This window comes from Leptodactylus fuscus, chromosome 3, assembly GCF_031893055.1.
Source record: "Leptodactylus fuscus isolate aLepFus1 chromosome 3, aLepFus1.hap2, whole genome shotgun sequence".
Lineage (NCBI taxonomy): Eukaryota > Metazoa > Chordata > Amphibia > Anura > Leptodactylidae > Leptodactylus > Leptodactylus fuscus.
In genome coordinates this window covers 97,752,238-97,767,932 of record NC_134267.1, presented here as the reverse complement: position 1 = coordinate 97,767,932, position 15,695 = coordinate 97,752,238, and the positions used below count along the sequence as shown (strand labels likewise).

At 45.3% G+C, this 15,695-nt stretch overlaps 1 protein-coding gene across 1 annotated transcript in view; it reads left to right on the top strand.

Moving 5' to 3' along the window:
- Window positions 1–15,695, top strand: part of NKAIN2 (sodium/potassium transporting ATPase interacting 2) — a 624,215-nt gene that overhangs the window by 285,690 nt on the left and 322,830 nt on the right. The window contains exon 3 of the mRNA XM_075268078.1: window positions 7,021–7,101. Coding sequence (XP_075124179.1) covers window positions 7,021–7,101 — 81 coding nt within the window. The remainder of the gene's footprint in view (window positions 1–7,020; window positions 7,102–15,695) is intronic.

Sequence of the window (15,695 nt, the reverse complement as noted above, 5' to 3'; positions counted from 1 at the left end):
TCTACTCCCCCTCACAGAGCGTTTGTTGGGTCTCTGGAGAAAATATCAGAAATTGCAGAGACTGGCTGACAACAGAGAGCTGTAGAACTAACTATTTAAATATTATACAGTGCTGAGAGATAGAGCTCAGATACCCAAACACCTTATCCAGCACCAGCCATGAAGCCAGATTATCAACACAGAAACTAGTACAAGAAATAAACACTCTACAAACTGAAGTCAAACCAGAACCCACAATACATTACAAGGCAAATCAGAACCAGGATAAATCAGAACAGTAAACTTCCAAGCCAAAAGTCAGTTTGAGAGGTAACATCAGAACCAAGTCTTGTAATAGATTTACATTCAATAGACTAAATATAGAAATAAGCCTTACAGTAATTACACAGATAGGCACCTTACAGAAGGCCTTAGGTGATAGCACACTGACCCATTCATTTCTATCAGCTCACACACTTAACCATGTATTATACAGATCAGTGAGTGGGCCGAAAGTCTGGGTCGTAAAACTCAGGACAGGTCCTATTCCTGGCCATTTCATTGAAAGAATAGCACCACATAATCACGGCCATTGCATGGACAGCATATGGATGACATTCGTGTGCTGCCTGTGTGCTGGCCATGTCATTCAATCACGGCTAGTGACCAATCCATGGCCATCTGCAAGGTACCTTACAGGTAGATAGCTAAGGTTGAAAAAACATTAAAGTGCATGAAGTTCAACATATAATCCTACACTGGTATTTCAAATTAAGGCAAAAAAAATCTGAGATGGATGAAAATTACCCCATATTAAAAATCTTTCACCATTCCAAATTTGGATAAACCCCTGCATCAGCCTTTAATCTCCAAAAATCTCACTGTTATGATTTATAATTAGGTTAACTAATAAATAGTTTTTTTTTTAAAGTGGATTGTGAGCCCACAATGTACATTTTTCTCTATCAGTAGGTCTTTGGAACATGAGATGGAAATCCATGCAAACACGGGGAGAACATACAAACTCCTTGCAGATGTTTTTTGCCCTTGGTAGGATTTGAACACCAAGACTCCATTGCTGCAAGGATGCAGTGCTAACCACTGAGCCACCGCGTGGCCCCTAGACAATCCATAATTTAACTCCTCTAAGCATATAAAACCCTTTTATATATACTCTAGATGTCTAAACCAACTCTCCTCCGTCCATAAAGAATGTTTCCTGGCCCTCTATACATATTTTTAGCATATTTTTGGACAGAATAAATTATATGCTATTTCCACGTATTTCTACATATAAATCAATTTATTTCTAAAGTATCATTTTCCAAGATAAATAAGCCTAATTTTTCTAGCCTCTTATAAGTGAGTCTACAGAAGTGATGTTAATATAAATATACTGTGGGGTCTCTTCAGAACACAGAGTATAAAAAAGTGGAGGTTCAGAGGAGGTGAGTAAAAATAACAAACTTCTATTCACCTTGCCTCGCCTCTTCTGGGCATCTTTGTGGCATCCATTGATCTTCCTGTGTCCTTTTGAGGTCTTTTCTGGAAGATGGCAAAAGAGGACACCAGAGGACCACTCATAAGAAGTGATGCAAGGTGATTATAATAGTTTGTTCCACTTACTCACCTCCTCCTGGCTTCCATGTATTATATTCTGGAGACCGATGATACCCCAAAGTATAACAGTGTTTCTGAAGTGTTAGGTTCAAACCTAAAAATGTTTAGAAAAATCAGGTTGAATCCAGTTCTATCTGAATTTGCTTGCTCATCCCGCCTAGTCACCTTCCTCTGACCCACCTGTAGCTCTCATATATCCATACCTCCCAACCGTCCCAATTTCCGCGGGACAGTCCCGATTTGGGTGACATGTCCCGCGGTCCCGGTTGGAGGGAGGTATGTCCCGATTTCAACTCAGATCTGCGTCCAGAGGACGCAGATCTGAGTTGAACACATATGCGGCTGAAGCAAGGAGCTGACACAGGTCAGCTCCTCGCTTCGCCGCTGCCCGCCTCTCTCCCTGACACACGCGGCTGAAGCTGCTCGCGTGCTCGCTTCGCCGCTGCGTCTCTCTCTCTCGCTGACACATGCGGCTGAAGCGAGGAGCTGACCTGTGTCAGCTCCTCGCTTCGCCGCTGCCGCCGGCTCCTGGCTTGTAGACGCGATGTACAAGCCAGGAGCCGGCGGCAGCAGCGAAGCGAGGAGCTGACACAGGTCAGCTCCTCGCTTCAGCCGCATGTGTCAGCGAGAGAGAGAGAGACGCAGCGGCGAAGTGAGCACGCGAGCAGCTTCAGCCGCGTGTGTCAGGGAGAGAGGCGGGCAGAGAGCGGCGAGGGAGCGGAGGAGAAGGTAAGTTTAATGTGGAGGTGGAACGTGAATGTGGGGGCAGATGAAGGAGAGGATGGCATGACACTGGGGGCAGAAATGGAGAGGACATGAATCTGAGGGCAGAGATGGGGGACATGAATCTGGGGGCAGAGATGGAGAGGACATGAATCTGAGGGCAGAGATGGGAGACATGAATCTGGGGGAAGAGATGGAGAGGACATGAATCTGGGGGCAGAGATGGAGGGACATGAATCTGGGGGCAGAGATGGAGGGACATGAATCTGGGGCAGAGATGTGGGGACATGAATCTGGGGGCATAGATGTGGGGACATGAATCTGGGGGCAGAGATAGAGAGGACATGAATCTGGGGGAAGAGATGGAGGGACATGAATCTGGGGGCAGAGATGGAGGGACATGAATCTGGGGGCAGAGATGGAGGGGACATGAATCTGGGGGCAGAGATGGAGAGGACATGAATCTGGGGGAAGAGATGGAGGGACATGAATCTGGGGGCAGAGATGGAGGGACATGAATCTGGGGGCAGAGATGTGGGACATGAATCTGGGGGCAGAGATGTGGGGACATGAATCTGGGGGCAGAGATGGAGGGACATGAATCTGGGGGCAGAGATGGAGAGGACATGAATCTGGGGGCAGAGATGGAGGGACATGAATCTGGGGGCAGAGATGGAAGAGGGACATGAAACTGGGGGCAGATGAAGGGTGTATATGAAACTGGGGGAGAGATAGAGGGGGGACATATAATTTACGGGTGACTGTAGGAGGATTATACTGTGTGCGGGCACATGAAAAATTAATGAGTGGGCGGGGTCAACACAAAAGTGGGCGGGGCTAAATTTGCCGCGGCGCGCCGCACATTTTGTCCCTCTTTCGGTTCTTCAAAAGTTGGGAGGTATAAGATAAGATAAGATATTCCTTTAATAGTCCCACAATGGGGAAATTTCAGTGATACAGTTTCATAGATGGTACAGTAGTATATAACAAGAGAGAAACACATAGAAGCTCATGGCAGATAGAGAAATCCTAGGAATCATAGCAACTAAAAAGGAAAGAAACACAGACACATGTATGTATATTAGAGATGAGCGAACAGTGTTCTATCGAACACATGTTCGATCGGATATCAGGGTGTTCGCCATGTTCGAATCGAATCGAACACCACGTGGTAAAGTGCGCCAAAATTCGATTCCCCTCCCACCTTCCCTGGCGCCTTTTTTGCACCAATAACAGCGCAGGGGAGGTGGGACAGGAACTACGACACCGGGGGCATTGAAAAAAATTGGAAAAAGTCATTGGCTGCCGAAATCAGGTGACCTCCATTTTAGACGAATAGTGGATTTCAAATCCGGGTCATATGAGAATGTGAACTTTGTGACTATGAGACAGGGATAGCTGTACAGGCAGGGATAGCTAGGGATAACCTTTATTTAGGGGGGAATGTTATTAAAAATAACTTTTTGGGGCTCTATCGGGTGTGTAATTGTGATTTTTGTGAGATAAACTTTTTCCCATAGGGATGCATTGGCCAGCGCTGATTGGCCGAATTCCGTACTCTGGCCAATCAGTGCTGGCCAATGCATTCTATTAGCTTGATGAAGCAGAGTGTGCACAAGGGTTCAAGCGCACCCTCGGCTCTGATGTAGCAGAGCCGAGGCTGCACAAGGGTTCAAGCGCACCCTCGGCTCTGATGTAGGAGAGCCGAGGGTGCACTTGAACCCTTGTGCACCCTCAGCTCTGCTACATCAGAGCCGAGGGTGCGCTTGAACCCTTGTGCACACTCTGCTTCATCAAGCTAATAGAATGCATTGGCCAGCGCTGATTGGCCAATGTATTCTATTAGCCTGATGAAGTAGAGCTGAATGTGTGTGCTAAGCACACACATTCAGCTCTACTTCATCGGGCTAATAGAATGCATTGGCCAGCGCTGATTGGCCAGAGTACGGAACTCGACCAATCAGCGCTGGCTCTGCTGGAGGAGGCGGAGTCTAAGATCGCTCCACACCAGTCTCCATTCAGGTCCGACCTTAGACTCCGCCTCCTCCGGCAGAGCCAGCGCTGATTGGCCGAAGGCTGGCCAATGCATTCCTATGCGAATGCAGAGACTTAGCAGTGCTGAGTCAGTTTTGCTCAACTACACATCTGATGCACACTCGGCACTGCTACATCAGATGTAGCAATCTGATGTAGCAGAGCCGAGGGTGCACTAGAACCCCTGTGCAAACTCAGTTCACGCTAATAGAATGCATTGGCCAGCGCTGATTGGCCAATGCATTCTATTAGCCCGATGAAGTAGAGCTGAATGTGTGTGCTAAGCACACACATTCAGCACTGCTTCATCACGCCAATACAATGCATTAGCCAGTGCTGATTGGCCAGAGTACGGAATTCGGCCAATCAGCGCTGGCTCTGCTGGAGGAGGCGGAGTCTAAGGTCGGACTTGAATGGAGACTGGTGTGGAGCGATCTTAGACTCCGCCTCCTCCAGCAGAGCCAGCGCTGATTGGTCGAGTTCCGTACTCTGGCCAATCAGCGCTGGCCAATGCATTCTATTAGCCCGATGAAGTAGAGCTGAATGTGTGTGCTTAGCACACACATTCAGCTCTACTTCATCAGGCTAATAGAATACATTGGCCAATCAGCGCTGGCCAATGCATTCTATTAGCTTGATGAAGCAGAGTGTGCACAAGGGTTCAAGCGCACCCTTGGCTCTGATGTAGCAGAGCCGAGGCTGCACAAGGGTTCAAGTGCACCCTCGGCTCTCCTACATCAGAGCCGAGGGTGCGCTTGAACCCTTGTGCAGCCTCGGCTCTGCTACATCAGAGCCGAGGGTGCGCTTGAACCCTTGTGCACACTCTGCTTCATCAAGCTAATAGAATGCATTGGCCAGCACTGATTGGCCAGAGTACGGAATTCGGCCAATCAGCGCTGGCCAATGCATTCTATTAGCCCGATGAAGTAGAGCTGAATGTGTGTGCTAAGCACACACATTCAGCACTGCTTCATCACGCCAATACAATGCATTAGCCAGTGCTGATTGGCCAGAGTACGGAATTCGGCCAATCAGCGCTGGCTCTGCTGGAGGAGGCGGAGTCTAAGATCGCTCCACACCAGTCTCCATTCAGGTCCGACCTTAGACTCCGCCTCCTCCAGCAGAGCCAGCGCTGATTGGCCGAATTCCGTACTCTGGCCAATCAGCACTGGCTAATGCATTGTATTGGCTTGATGAAGCAGTGCTGAATGTGTGTGCTTAGCACACACATTCAGCTCTACTTCATCGGGCTAATAGAATGCATTGGCCAGCGCTGATTGGCCGAATTCCGTACTCTGGCCAATCAGCACTGGCTAATGCATTGTATTGGCGTGATGAAGCAGTGCTGAATGTGTGTGCTTAGCACACACATTCAGCTCTACTTCATCGGGCTAATAGAATGCATTGGCCAATCAGCGCTGGCCAATGCATTCTATTAGCGTGAACTGAGTTTGCACAGGGGTTCTAGTGCACCCTCGGCTCTGCTACATCAGATTGCTACATCTGATGTAGCAGTGCCGAGTGTGCATCAGATGTGTAGTTGAGCAAAACTGACTCAGCACTGCTAAGTCTGCATTCGCATAGGAATGCATTGGCCAGCCTTCGGCCAATCAGCGCTGGCTCTGCCGGAGGAGGCGGAGTCTAAGGTCGGACCTGAATGGAGACTGGTGTGGAGCTATCTTAGACTCCGCCTCCTCCAGCAGAGCCAGCGCTGATTGGTCGAGTTCCGTACTCTGGCCAATCAGCACTGGCCAATGCATTTCTATGGGGAAAAGTTAGCTTGCGAAAATCGCAAACTGACAGGGATTTCCATGAAATAAAGTGACTTTTATGCCCCCAGACATGCTTCCCCTGCTGTCCCAGTGTCATTCCAGGGTGTTGGTATCATTTCCTGGGGTGTCATAGTGGACTTGGTGACCCTCCAGACACGAATTTGGGTTTCCCCCTTAACGAGTTTATGTTCCCCATAGACTATAATGGGGTTCGAAACCCATTCGAACACTCGAACAGTGAGCGGCTGTTCGAATCGAATTTCGAACCTCGAACATTTTAGTGTTCGCTCATCTCTAATGTATATCCTTTTAGAGTGCAGAGCTCAAAATTGAATACCATGTTCAACATAAGGTCTTAAAAGGGATTTATAGAGGAATATTATTGGTTCATGATTTTTATCACTTCTTGGCTTTTGAAGCATCTGCCTGACATTGAATACTGCTGCTTGCCTTACTTGTAATCATAATACTCAAGTCCTATTCTTGTCTTGGATTTTGCATTTGATGTCATTTGACTTTGTTACTTGACCATCCACATATGTACAGTGTTTCACATTGGTATGGTGCAGAAAAGCTGGTAAGAAACTGATACCAGAAAGGATCACACAGTTTTTTTTTAATGGGATTTGTTCTTGCATTATGCTCATCAGTTATTGTGTAGGAATGCTTGACAGGAATGCTTGACAGGAATGCTGTCAAGGAGCCAGAACAAAAAACTTGTTACAGCCTATCACCAGATAGACAGTGGGGGCCTCAGTTCTTCCAGGTGTTTCCCTCCAACTTTACTTTACTATGCCAGTGGGAAACAACCATGGAGGTAGCATGTACATGTGAACATGTACTCTTATATACATATATTTAACATGTTTTGTCTCGTCTTTTACCTCTGCAGTATGCTGCTTGGCTGGTGCTTTGGGTATCTTGGAATGTATTTATTATTTGTTTCTATCTGGAAGCTGGAGACCTTTCCAAGGTAAGATATAATTTCATAGGTCCTATGTACAAATATTACTGGTTAGAGAAGTAAGATTTATTAATAATGCATCTGAAGCTTGTGTATGGACTGTACAGATTAATATGTGGTATCACATACAGTGGCATAAGTACCACCGTAACAGCCACTGGGGAGTAAACCCAGCAGGTGACAGGCCCTATTTACTTACCAATCCCTGCTCCTACTCACAACCGCTTATTGCTGTGTCTGCTTCCCCTTCTGCCTTCCAGGGAAGAAGAGGAAGCAGAGGTGGCTATGAGCAACAAATACTGCGATTATTATACTCTGGTGTCTCTTCAGACCCTGGAGTATAATGATCGAAGGCAAAGGGCAGATGAGTGAACATAAAAACCAGTGTTAATCACTAGAGATGAGCGAACAGTGTTCTATCGAACACATGTTCGATCGGATATCAGGGTGTTCGCCATGTTCGAATCGAATCGAACACCACGTGGTAAAGTGCGCCAAAATTCGATTCCCCTCCCACCTTCCCTGGCGCCTTTTTTGCACCAATAACAGCGCAGGGGAGGTGGGACAGGAACTACGACACCGGGGGCATTGAAAAAAATTGGAAAAAGTCATTGGCTGCCGAAATCAGGTGACCTCCATTTTAGACGAATAGTGGATTTCAAATCCGGGTCATATGAGAATGTGAACTTTGTGACTATGAGACAGGGATAGCTGTACAGGCAGGGATAGCTAGGGATAACCTTTATTTAGGGGGGAATGTTATTAAAAATAACTTTTTGGGGCTCTATCGGGTGTGTAATTGTGATTTTTGTGAGATAAACTTTTTCCCATAGGGATGCATTGGCCAGCGCTGATTGGCCGAATTCCGTACTCTGGCCAATCAGTGCTGGCCAATGCATTCTATTAGCTTGATGAAGCAGAGTGTGCACAAGGGTTCAAGCGCACCCTCGGCTCTGATGTAGCAGAGCCGAGGCTGCACAAGGGTTCAAGCGCACCCTCGGCTCTGATGTAGGAGAGCCGAGGGTGCACTTGAACCCTTGTGCACCCTCAGCTCTGCTACATCAGAGCCGAGGGTGCGCTTGAACCCTTGTGCACACTCTGCTTCATCAAGCTAATAGAATGCATTGGCCAGCGCTGATTGGCCAATGTATTCTATTAGCCTGATGAAGTAGAGCTGAATGTGTGTGCTAAGCACACACATTCAGCTCTACTTCATCGGGCTAATAGAATGCATTGGCCAGCGCTGATTGGCCAGAGTACGGAACTCGACCAATCAGCGCTGGCTCTGCTGGAGGAGGCGGAGTCTAAGATCGCTCCACACCAGTCTCCATTCAGGTCCGACCTTAGACTCCGCCTCCTCCGGCAGAGCCAGCGCTGATTGGCCGAAGGCTGGCCAATGCATTCCTATGCGAATGCAGAGACTTAGCAGTGCTGAGTCAGTTTTGCTCAACTACACATCTGATGCACACTCGGCACTGCTACATCAGATGTAGCAATCTGATGTAGCAGAGCCGAGGGTGCACTAGAACCCCTGTGCAAACTCAGTTCACGCTAATAGAATGCATTGGCCAGCGCTGATTGGCCAATGCATTCTATTAGCCCGATGAAGTAGAGCTGAATGTGTGTGCTAAGCACACACATTCAGCACTGCTTCATCACGCCAATACAATGCATTAGCCAGTGCTGATTGGCCAGAGTACGGAATTCGGCCAATCAGCGCTGGCTCTGCTGGAGGAGGCGGAGTCTAAGGTCGGACCTGAATGGAGACTGGTGTGGAGCGATCTTAGACTCCGCCTCCTCCAGCAGAGCCAGCGCTGATTGGTCGAGTTCCGTACTCTGGCCAATCAGCGCTGGCCAATGCATTCTATTAGCCCGATGAAGTAGAGCTGAATGTGTGTGCTTAGCACACACATTCAGCTCTACTTCATCAGGCTAATAGAATACATTGGCCAATCAGCGCTGGCCAATGCATTCTATTAGCTTGATGAAGCAGAGTGTGCACAAGGGTTCAAGCGCACCCTCGGCTCTGATGTAGCAGAGCCGAGGCTGCACAAGGGTTCAAGTGCACCCTCGGCTCTCCTACATCAGAGCCGAGGGTGCGCTTGAACCCTTGTGCAGCCTCGGCTCTGCTACATCAGAGCCGAGGGTGCGCTTGAACCCTTGTGCACACTCTGCTTCATCAAGCTAATAGAATGCATTGGCCAGCACTGATTGGCCAGAGTACGGAATTCGGCCAATCAGCGCTGGCCAATGCATTCTATTAGCCCGATGAAGTAGAGCTGAATGTGTGTGCTAAGCACACACATTCAGCACTGCTTCATCACGCCAATACAATGCATTAGCCAGTGCTGATTGGCCAGAGTACGGAATTCGGCCAATCAGCGCTGGCTCTGCTGGAGGAGGCGGAGTCTAAGATCGCTCCACACCAGTCTCCATTCAGGTCCGACCTTAGACTCCGCCTCCTCCAGCAGAGCCAGCGCTGATTGGCCGAATTCCGTACTCTGGCCAATCAGCACTGGCTAATGCATTGTATTGGCTTGATGAAGCAGTGCTGAATGTGTGTGCTTAGCACACACATTCAGCTCTACTTCATCGGGCTAATAGAATGCATTGGCCAGCGCTGATTGGCCGAATTCCGTACTCTGGCCAATCAGCACTGGCTAATGCATTGTATTGGCTTGATGAAGCAGTGCTGAAAGTGTGTGCTTAGCACACACATTCAGCTCTACTTCATCGGGCTAATAGAATGCATTGGCCAATCAGCGCTGGCCAATGCATTCTATTAGCGTGAACTGAGTTTGCACAGGGGTTCTAGTGCACCCTCGGCTCTGCTACATCAGATTGCTACATCTGATGTAGCAGTGCCGAGTGTGCATCAGATGTGTAGTTGAGCAAAACTGACTCAGCACTGCTAAGTCTGCATTCGCATAGGAATGCATTGGCCAGCCTTCGGCCAATCAGCGCTGGCTCTGCCGGAGGAGGCGGAGTCTAAGGTCGGACCTGAATGGAGACTGGTGTGGAGCGATCTTAGACTCCGCCTCCTCCAGCAGAGCCAGCGCTGATTGGCCGAATTCCGTACTCTGGCCAATCAGCACTGGCTAATGCATTGTATTGGCTTGATGAAGCAGTGCTGAATGTGTGTGCTTAGCACACACATTCAGCTCTACTTCATCGGGCTAATAGAATGCATTGGCCAATCAGCGCTGGCCAATGCATTCTATTAGCGTGAACTGAGTTTGCACAGGGGTTCTAGTGCACCCTCGGCTCTGCTACATCAGATTGCTACATCTGATGTAGCAGTGCCGAGTGTGCATCAGATGTGTAGTTGAGCAAAACTGACTCAGCACTGCTAAGTCTGCATTCGCATAGGAATGCATTGGCCAGCCTTCGGCCAATCAGCGCTGGCTCTGCCGGAGGAGGCGGAGTCTAAGGTCGGACCTGAATGGAGACTGGTGTGGAGCTATCTTAGACTCCGCCTCCTCCAGCAGAGCCAGCGCTGATTGGTCGAGTTCCGTACTCTGGCCAATCAGCACTGGCCAATGCATTTCTATGGGGAAAAGTTAGCTTGCGAAAATCGCAAACTGACAGGGATTTCCATGAAATAAAGTGACTTTTATGCCCCCAGACATGCTTCCCCTGCTGTCCCAGTGTCATTCCAGGGTGTTGGTATCATTTCCTGGGGTGTCATAGTGGACTTGGTGACCCTCCAGACACGAATTTGGGTTTCCCCCTTAACGAGTTTATGTTCCCCATAGACTATAATGGGGTTCGAAACCCATTCGAACACTCGAACAGTGAGCGGCTGTTCGAATCGAATTTCGAACCTCGAACATTTTAGTGTTCGCTCATCTCTATTAATCACCTGTTCAGGGCTCCGGTGCTGACCTCCCTGCTGTCGTCAGGCCTCATAGACATCCATATGGGTCAGGCTGGCGTCGCGATGCATAATGAAGCTGGTGTAACCCATGTCTGTCACGATGGGACATAACACTGTATGTAGGGGCCACTATACTTTGCAGAGGGGCGGCTATGGAACTTTATACTGCGTGGAGTGTCCGCTATATGACATTATACTGTGTGCAGGATCTGCTATGGGACATTATACTGTGTACAGGGGCTAGTATGGGACATTATACTGTGAAAAGGGGATGTTAAGGGACATTATAGTGTATGTAATTGGGCTGTTATACTGTGTGGGGGCCAGGAAAGTAGGATCTATGCTGTTCGGGGGCCCAAGTCAAAAGTTTGCTATTGGGCCCAGTCTTTGTTAGTTACGCCCCTCATCACAATATTGCTATCTATCTATCTATCTATCTATCTATCTATCTATCTATCTATCTATTATCTCTCTTTCTATCTTTTGTCTATTGATCTGCTGTACCTTGAGAATGAGAAAAGCAGCACTTCCTTTTACTTTGTTTTATTTTCCTATGATGTGTTTCTTATACAAGCCCATGCAGTTTTGAGTCTATTCTCCAAAGGCACATAATCTACAAAACTGCATTTTATTTTTAAGCTGTACACTTTATATAAAAATGCCCAACTTCAGTCTTCATACTGTTATTGTTGACAATGAATAACATATGAGAAAAATACTCTACTGAATGCTTTATAACTTTGGAACAATCTAGTAGTGAACAATGTAAATATGTAGTAGCTGCTACAAAATAATATTTATTTCATTCTTGATTCATATTTTTACTGTATATTTTCCCTTCTGTATGCTGTCTCCTTTTTTATTTGCAAAGAATGCATGAAGAAAATAAATTCAGTTTCCTCTGAATGGAAAGTGTAATTTCAGTAAATGCACAAAAATGTGTGAAAAATTCAGCTCACTGCTATGGTGTTTGTACACTTATCCATTTAAAAATCCAGAGGCAATGCTGAGAGTTGAAAGAGTTATTTTGCCACAGCAAAATCTGAAGAAAAGCTTATGAAATAAAATCTGCACTTATAGGGTAGGTTTACATGGTGACACATGTTGCGTGACAAAAAGTCAATGTACCTCTATAGCAGGGGTCAGCAAACCCTGGCACTTGTGCTGGAGTAAGCATCCAAGGCATCCAAGGCACATCTACCTGGCATAGTGCTGAACTAGGTTGATAATCTCTCTCTAATGGACCATGGAAACACAGTCGGAGGAGAGGATGCACAAAGGGGGAAATGCATAAGGCATAATGTCCTAGTGTCTGGGCCAGTAGCCAAGTCAGAAGACAGCAACTGCCTGCACAAATTATAATATGGCAGCTAAATTTGCCTTCATTCATTTCAATAAGGGTAGAAAGATTTTTTATTTTTTTTCAACAAAAACACTAGGATGTGTGAGGGTCATCTTCTGCCCCCACTAAGGAGACTTACTGCAGACTACTTTTGGCCCTGTGTTTAGTTGACATTAATATCTACCAAATAGGAATCATTTTGCTAAAAAAAAGTTAGGGACAAGAATCAAATTGATTTTTTTTTTTTTACCATAGACTTACATGGAAATTGTTTGTGACTGTGACTTGCATGTGACATGTCAGCGACTTTTACAATCCTAGACTTAAAGTCTGAAATTTTATTACGGTCACAAAAACCACCATATAGACACATTAAAAATCAATCCTGCTTACTGGTCTCAAGCACATAAAGTCCATTAAATACTGGAGATTAATTCCACTAATACAGAACAATTGCTATTTAGTCCCTTCTCAGCCATCTCACATTTTTGTGTTTTGCTGCCCAAATTTCAAAAACCATAACTTTTTATTTTGCCATTTACAAGTTCATTTAGGGACTTGTCTTTTTTGCAGGACAAGTTGTAATTTTTAATGACACCATTTATTAGAAAGCTGAAAGAAAGGATTAATGGGGTGTAACTGTTAAAAATGCAATTGTACCATTTTTTATAGGTTTTGTTTCTATTTCATTGAGTGAAAAATATATTGTATGAAAGATCTAGAGTAGATTAGCTTACATTGCGCTAGAGAAAATGTTTAATGCTAAAAGGAGAAGCTCTCATTTAACTGTCAGTTGTAAAGATGGGCTTTCAAAACTAAATTTATTTAGGATAGAGAAGAGAAGGTTGGGAGCATAAGATGTGAGTGTTTCATCAAAACCATGTCAAATTGTCAAATAGCAGCAGATAAGTAAAAGCTAACATTGGGTCACATGGTTAGTGTGGTTGAAAAAAGACATATGTCCATCAAGTTCAACCAGGGAATGGGAAAGACATGACAGTATATACATTTCCATCAGCATCAATGTTATTTTTCTCTAAAAAGGCAACTAATCCTTTTGTAAGTATGTCAGCTTTTGCTGCTGTGACCGGCTCCTGGGTAGGCTATTCCACAGATTCACAGTCCTTACAGTGAAGAAGCCATGTCGGCTCTTAGGATTAAACCTTTTTTCTCTCTAGGCTTATCTTTTGAGGGGATTTTTTTTTTTTTTTTTTTTTTTTTACAAAGAACAGCAACAGCTTTTCCCCATATTTCTTGCATAAGCAATGTTTACGTTTATAGCATGCTGTAGTATAAATTATGATCTACAAGTACACCCAGGTCCTTCTCTACCACTGACTTTCCCAGGTTTACACTCACATATATACATTACATTTCATGCAGATGATTTTTACCCAGATGGATGACTTTACATTCATCCATATTGAACCTCATGCTGTGTGGACACCCAAACACTCAGTCTGTCTAAGTCTGCTTGTAGCCTACATACATCCTCTATAAAATGTACTGTATTACATAGCTCTCTGCGAAGCTAGAGACAATGCTATTAATTCCATATCGATATTCGTTCGAATAGTCGAATATTGAGCGGCTATTCGAAACGAATATTGAATATCGAATATTTTACTGTCCGCTCATCTCTAATCTACATTAATTACTCCCTGTTCTTCTTTATACACAGAGGTAAAGAACCCATTTTGTAGCTCTGCTTTTTCTTGATCCCCAGTGACCGTCTCTCTATTACCTTTATTTAGAGGGCATACCTATTCTGACCTTGTTTTTTTTTTTTTTTTCCATGTATATATTTATAGACCTTTTGGAGATTAGTTTTGTCTTCCATAGCCACTATATCAATGTGTTTCTCTCAAATAAGGCCTTAAGTTCCCCCAGTTTTCCTGCTAGGTTTCTACACATTAACTTGCCATTGAAGTTCAAACATTTTTTTTGCAGAAATGTTCATTCTTGAAGTTTTATGGCCAGATTTGTCTATACTGTTAAGGAGATCCATTTGTTACAACCGATCACCTGTTCTAATCCCTACCACCTCAACCACTACAGCCTCTCCCCTCTCTGACCTATATACCCCTATATCTGCTTGCCTCTCCCCCTTGTTCTTAGTTTTTACGCTCTGTCACCCCTGCTAGAATTCTCTCCTCCAGCACAGCAGACCCCCTTTCACTTTCAGCGCAAGTTATCTGTGCAAAACAGCTTGTTCCCCAATGAACAGTCAGCCCAGTGCTATATGAATCCAAACACTTCTTTCCTGCACCAAGACTTAAGCTATGCATTTAACTTCAGGGGTGTAATTTGAAGGGGATGCAGAGGATGCATTCACACTGGGTCCTGGGAGACTTAGGGGGCCCATAAGCACTGGTATCAGTGTTAAGATTGCAGCTTCCATCTGGCCCAAAAGCCAAGGAGAACCACAGATTCCCCTAACCACACTAAGGTTGATTAAACTCCTTAACACCCGTAACCATCACTATCAAGAATTCGCTGTAGGAATGAGGTAGGGGAGCCCGGATTAAAGATTCCACCGGGCCCACAAGACTTCAGTTACGTCACTGTTTAACTCCCCAAACTCCGCTGCCTTTCTTGTGTGGTACAGGGCAGTTTTCAAGAGAGTGCGAACTTGGAGATCCTTCCACCTACCATTTAGAACCTACACCTGTTAACCTGTTATCGGGTGACAATAACTTGGTGACCAGGGGGAGACAAAGAGGAGAATCAAACAGTAAAAAGAGAAGTGAGTGTATGTATTCAGTTTCCTCCAACTATGTATGTCGGGGCCGGAGGTAGAGGTTGTCATAAGCCAGGGTAATTTACTCTTTGTATGCATAGCTCTACTAGACATAGCTTTATTGCTCTATTCAGTATGATTTTCCTGTGCATCACCATTTGTCATGTGAACATATTGGCGTTTTAATTATTGATACTTGGACCTGCATATATCGCACACATTGATCTTTGGATCACTACTGTACCCCTTGACTATATATTGTTATTTGATGCTTTCTGTATCTATATATGTGACCATTGCTATTGGGGGTACCTTATGTAACACCTGGATTAACATGCATGTTTTGTGATGGGCTATTAATTATTGTATTATCTTATTATAATAGGTTATGCTTGATTGATATTACCTATTGGTTGTGATATTGTGACACATTGCTATATGATTATAATTTGCTATATGATTGCTATATGAATTTTTGATGAAATCATGTTTACAATTATATTTTTATGTCACAATTTAGTATAATTGTATCGCGCTGGTTGTGCATCCTCCTTCTTTAATTTTGTTCTCTATCACTGTCTTTGGTTTTATGTGATTTTATCTTTTTTTTTTTTTTTCGTGTATCATTTTGTATTGCTTATAAT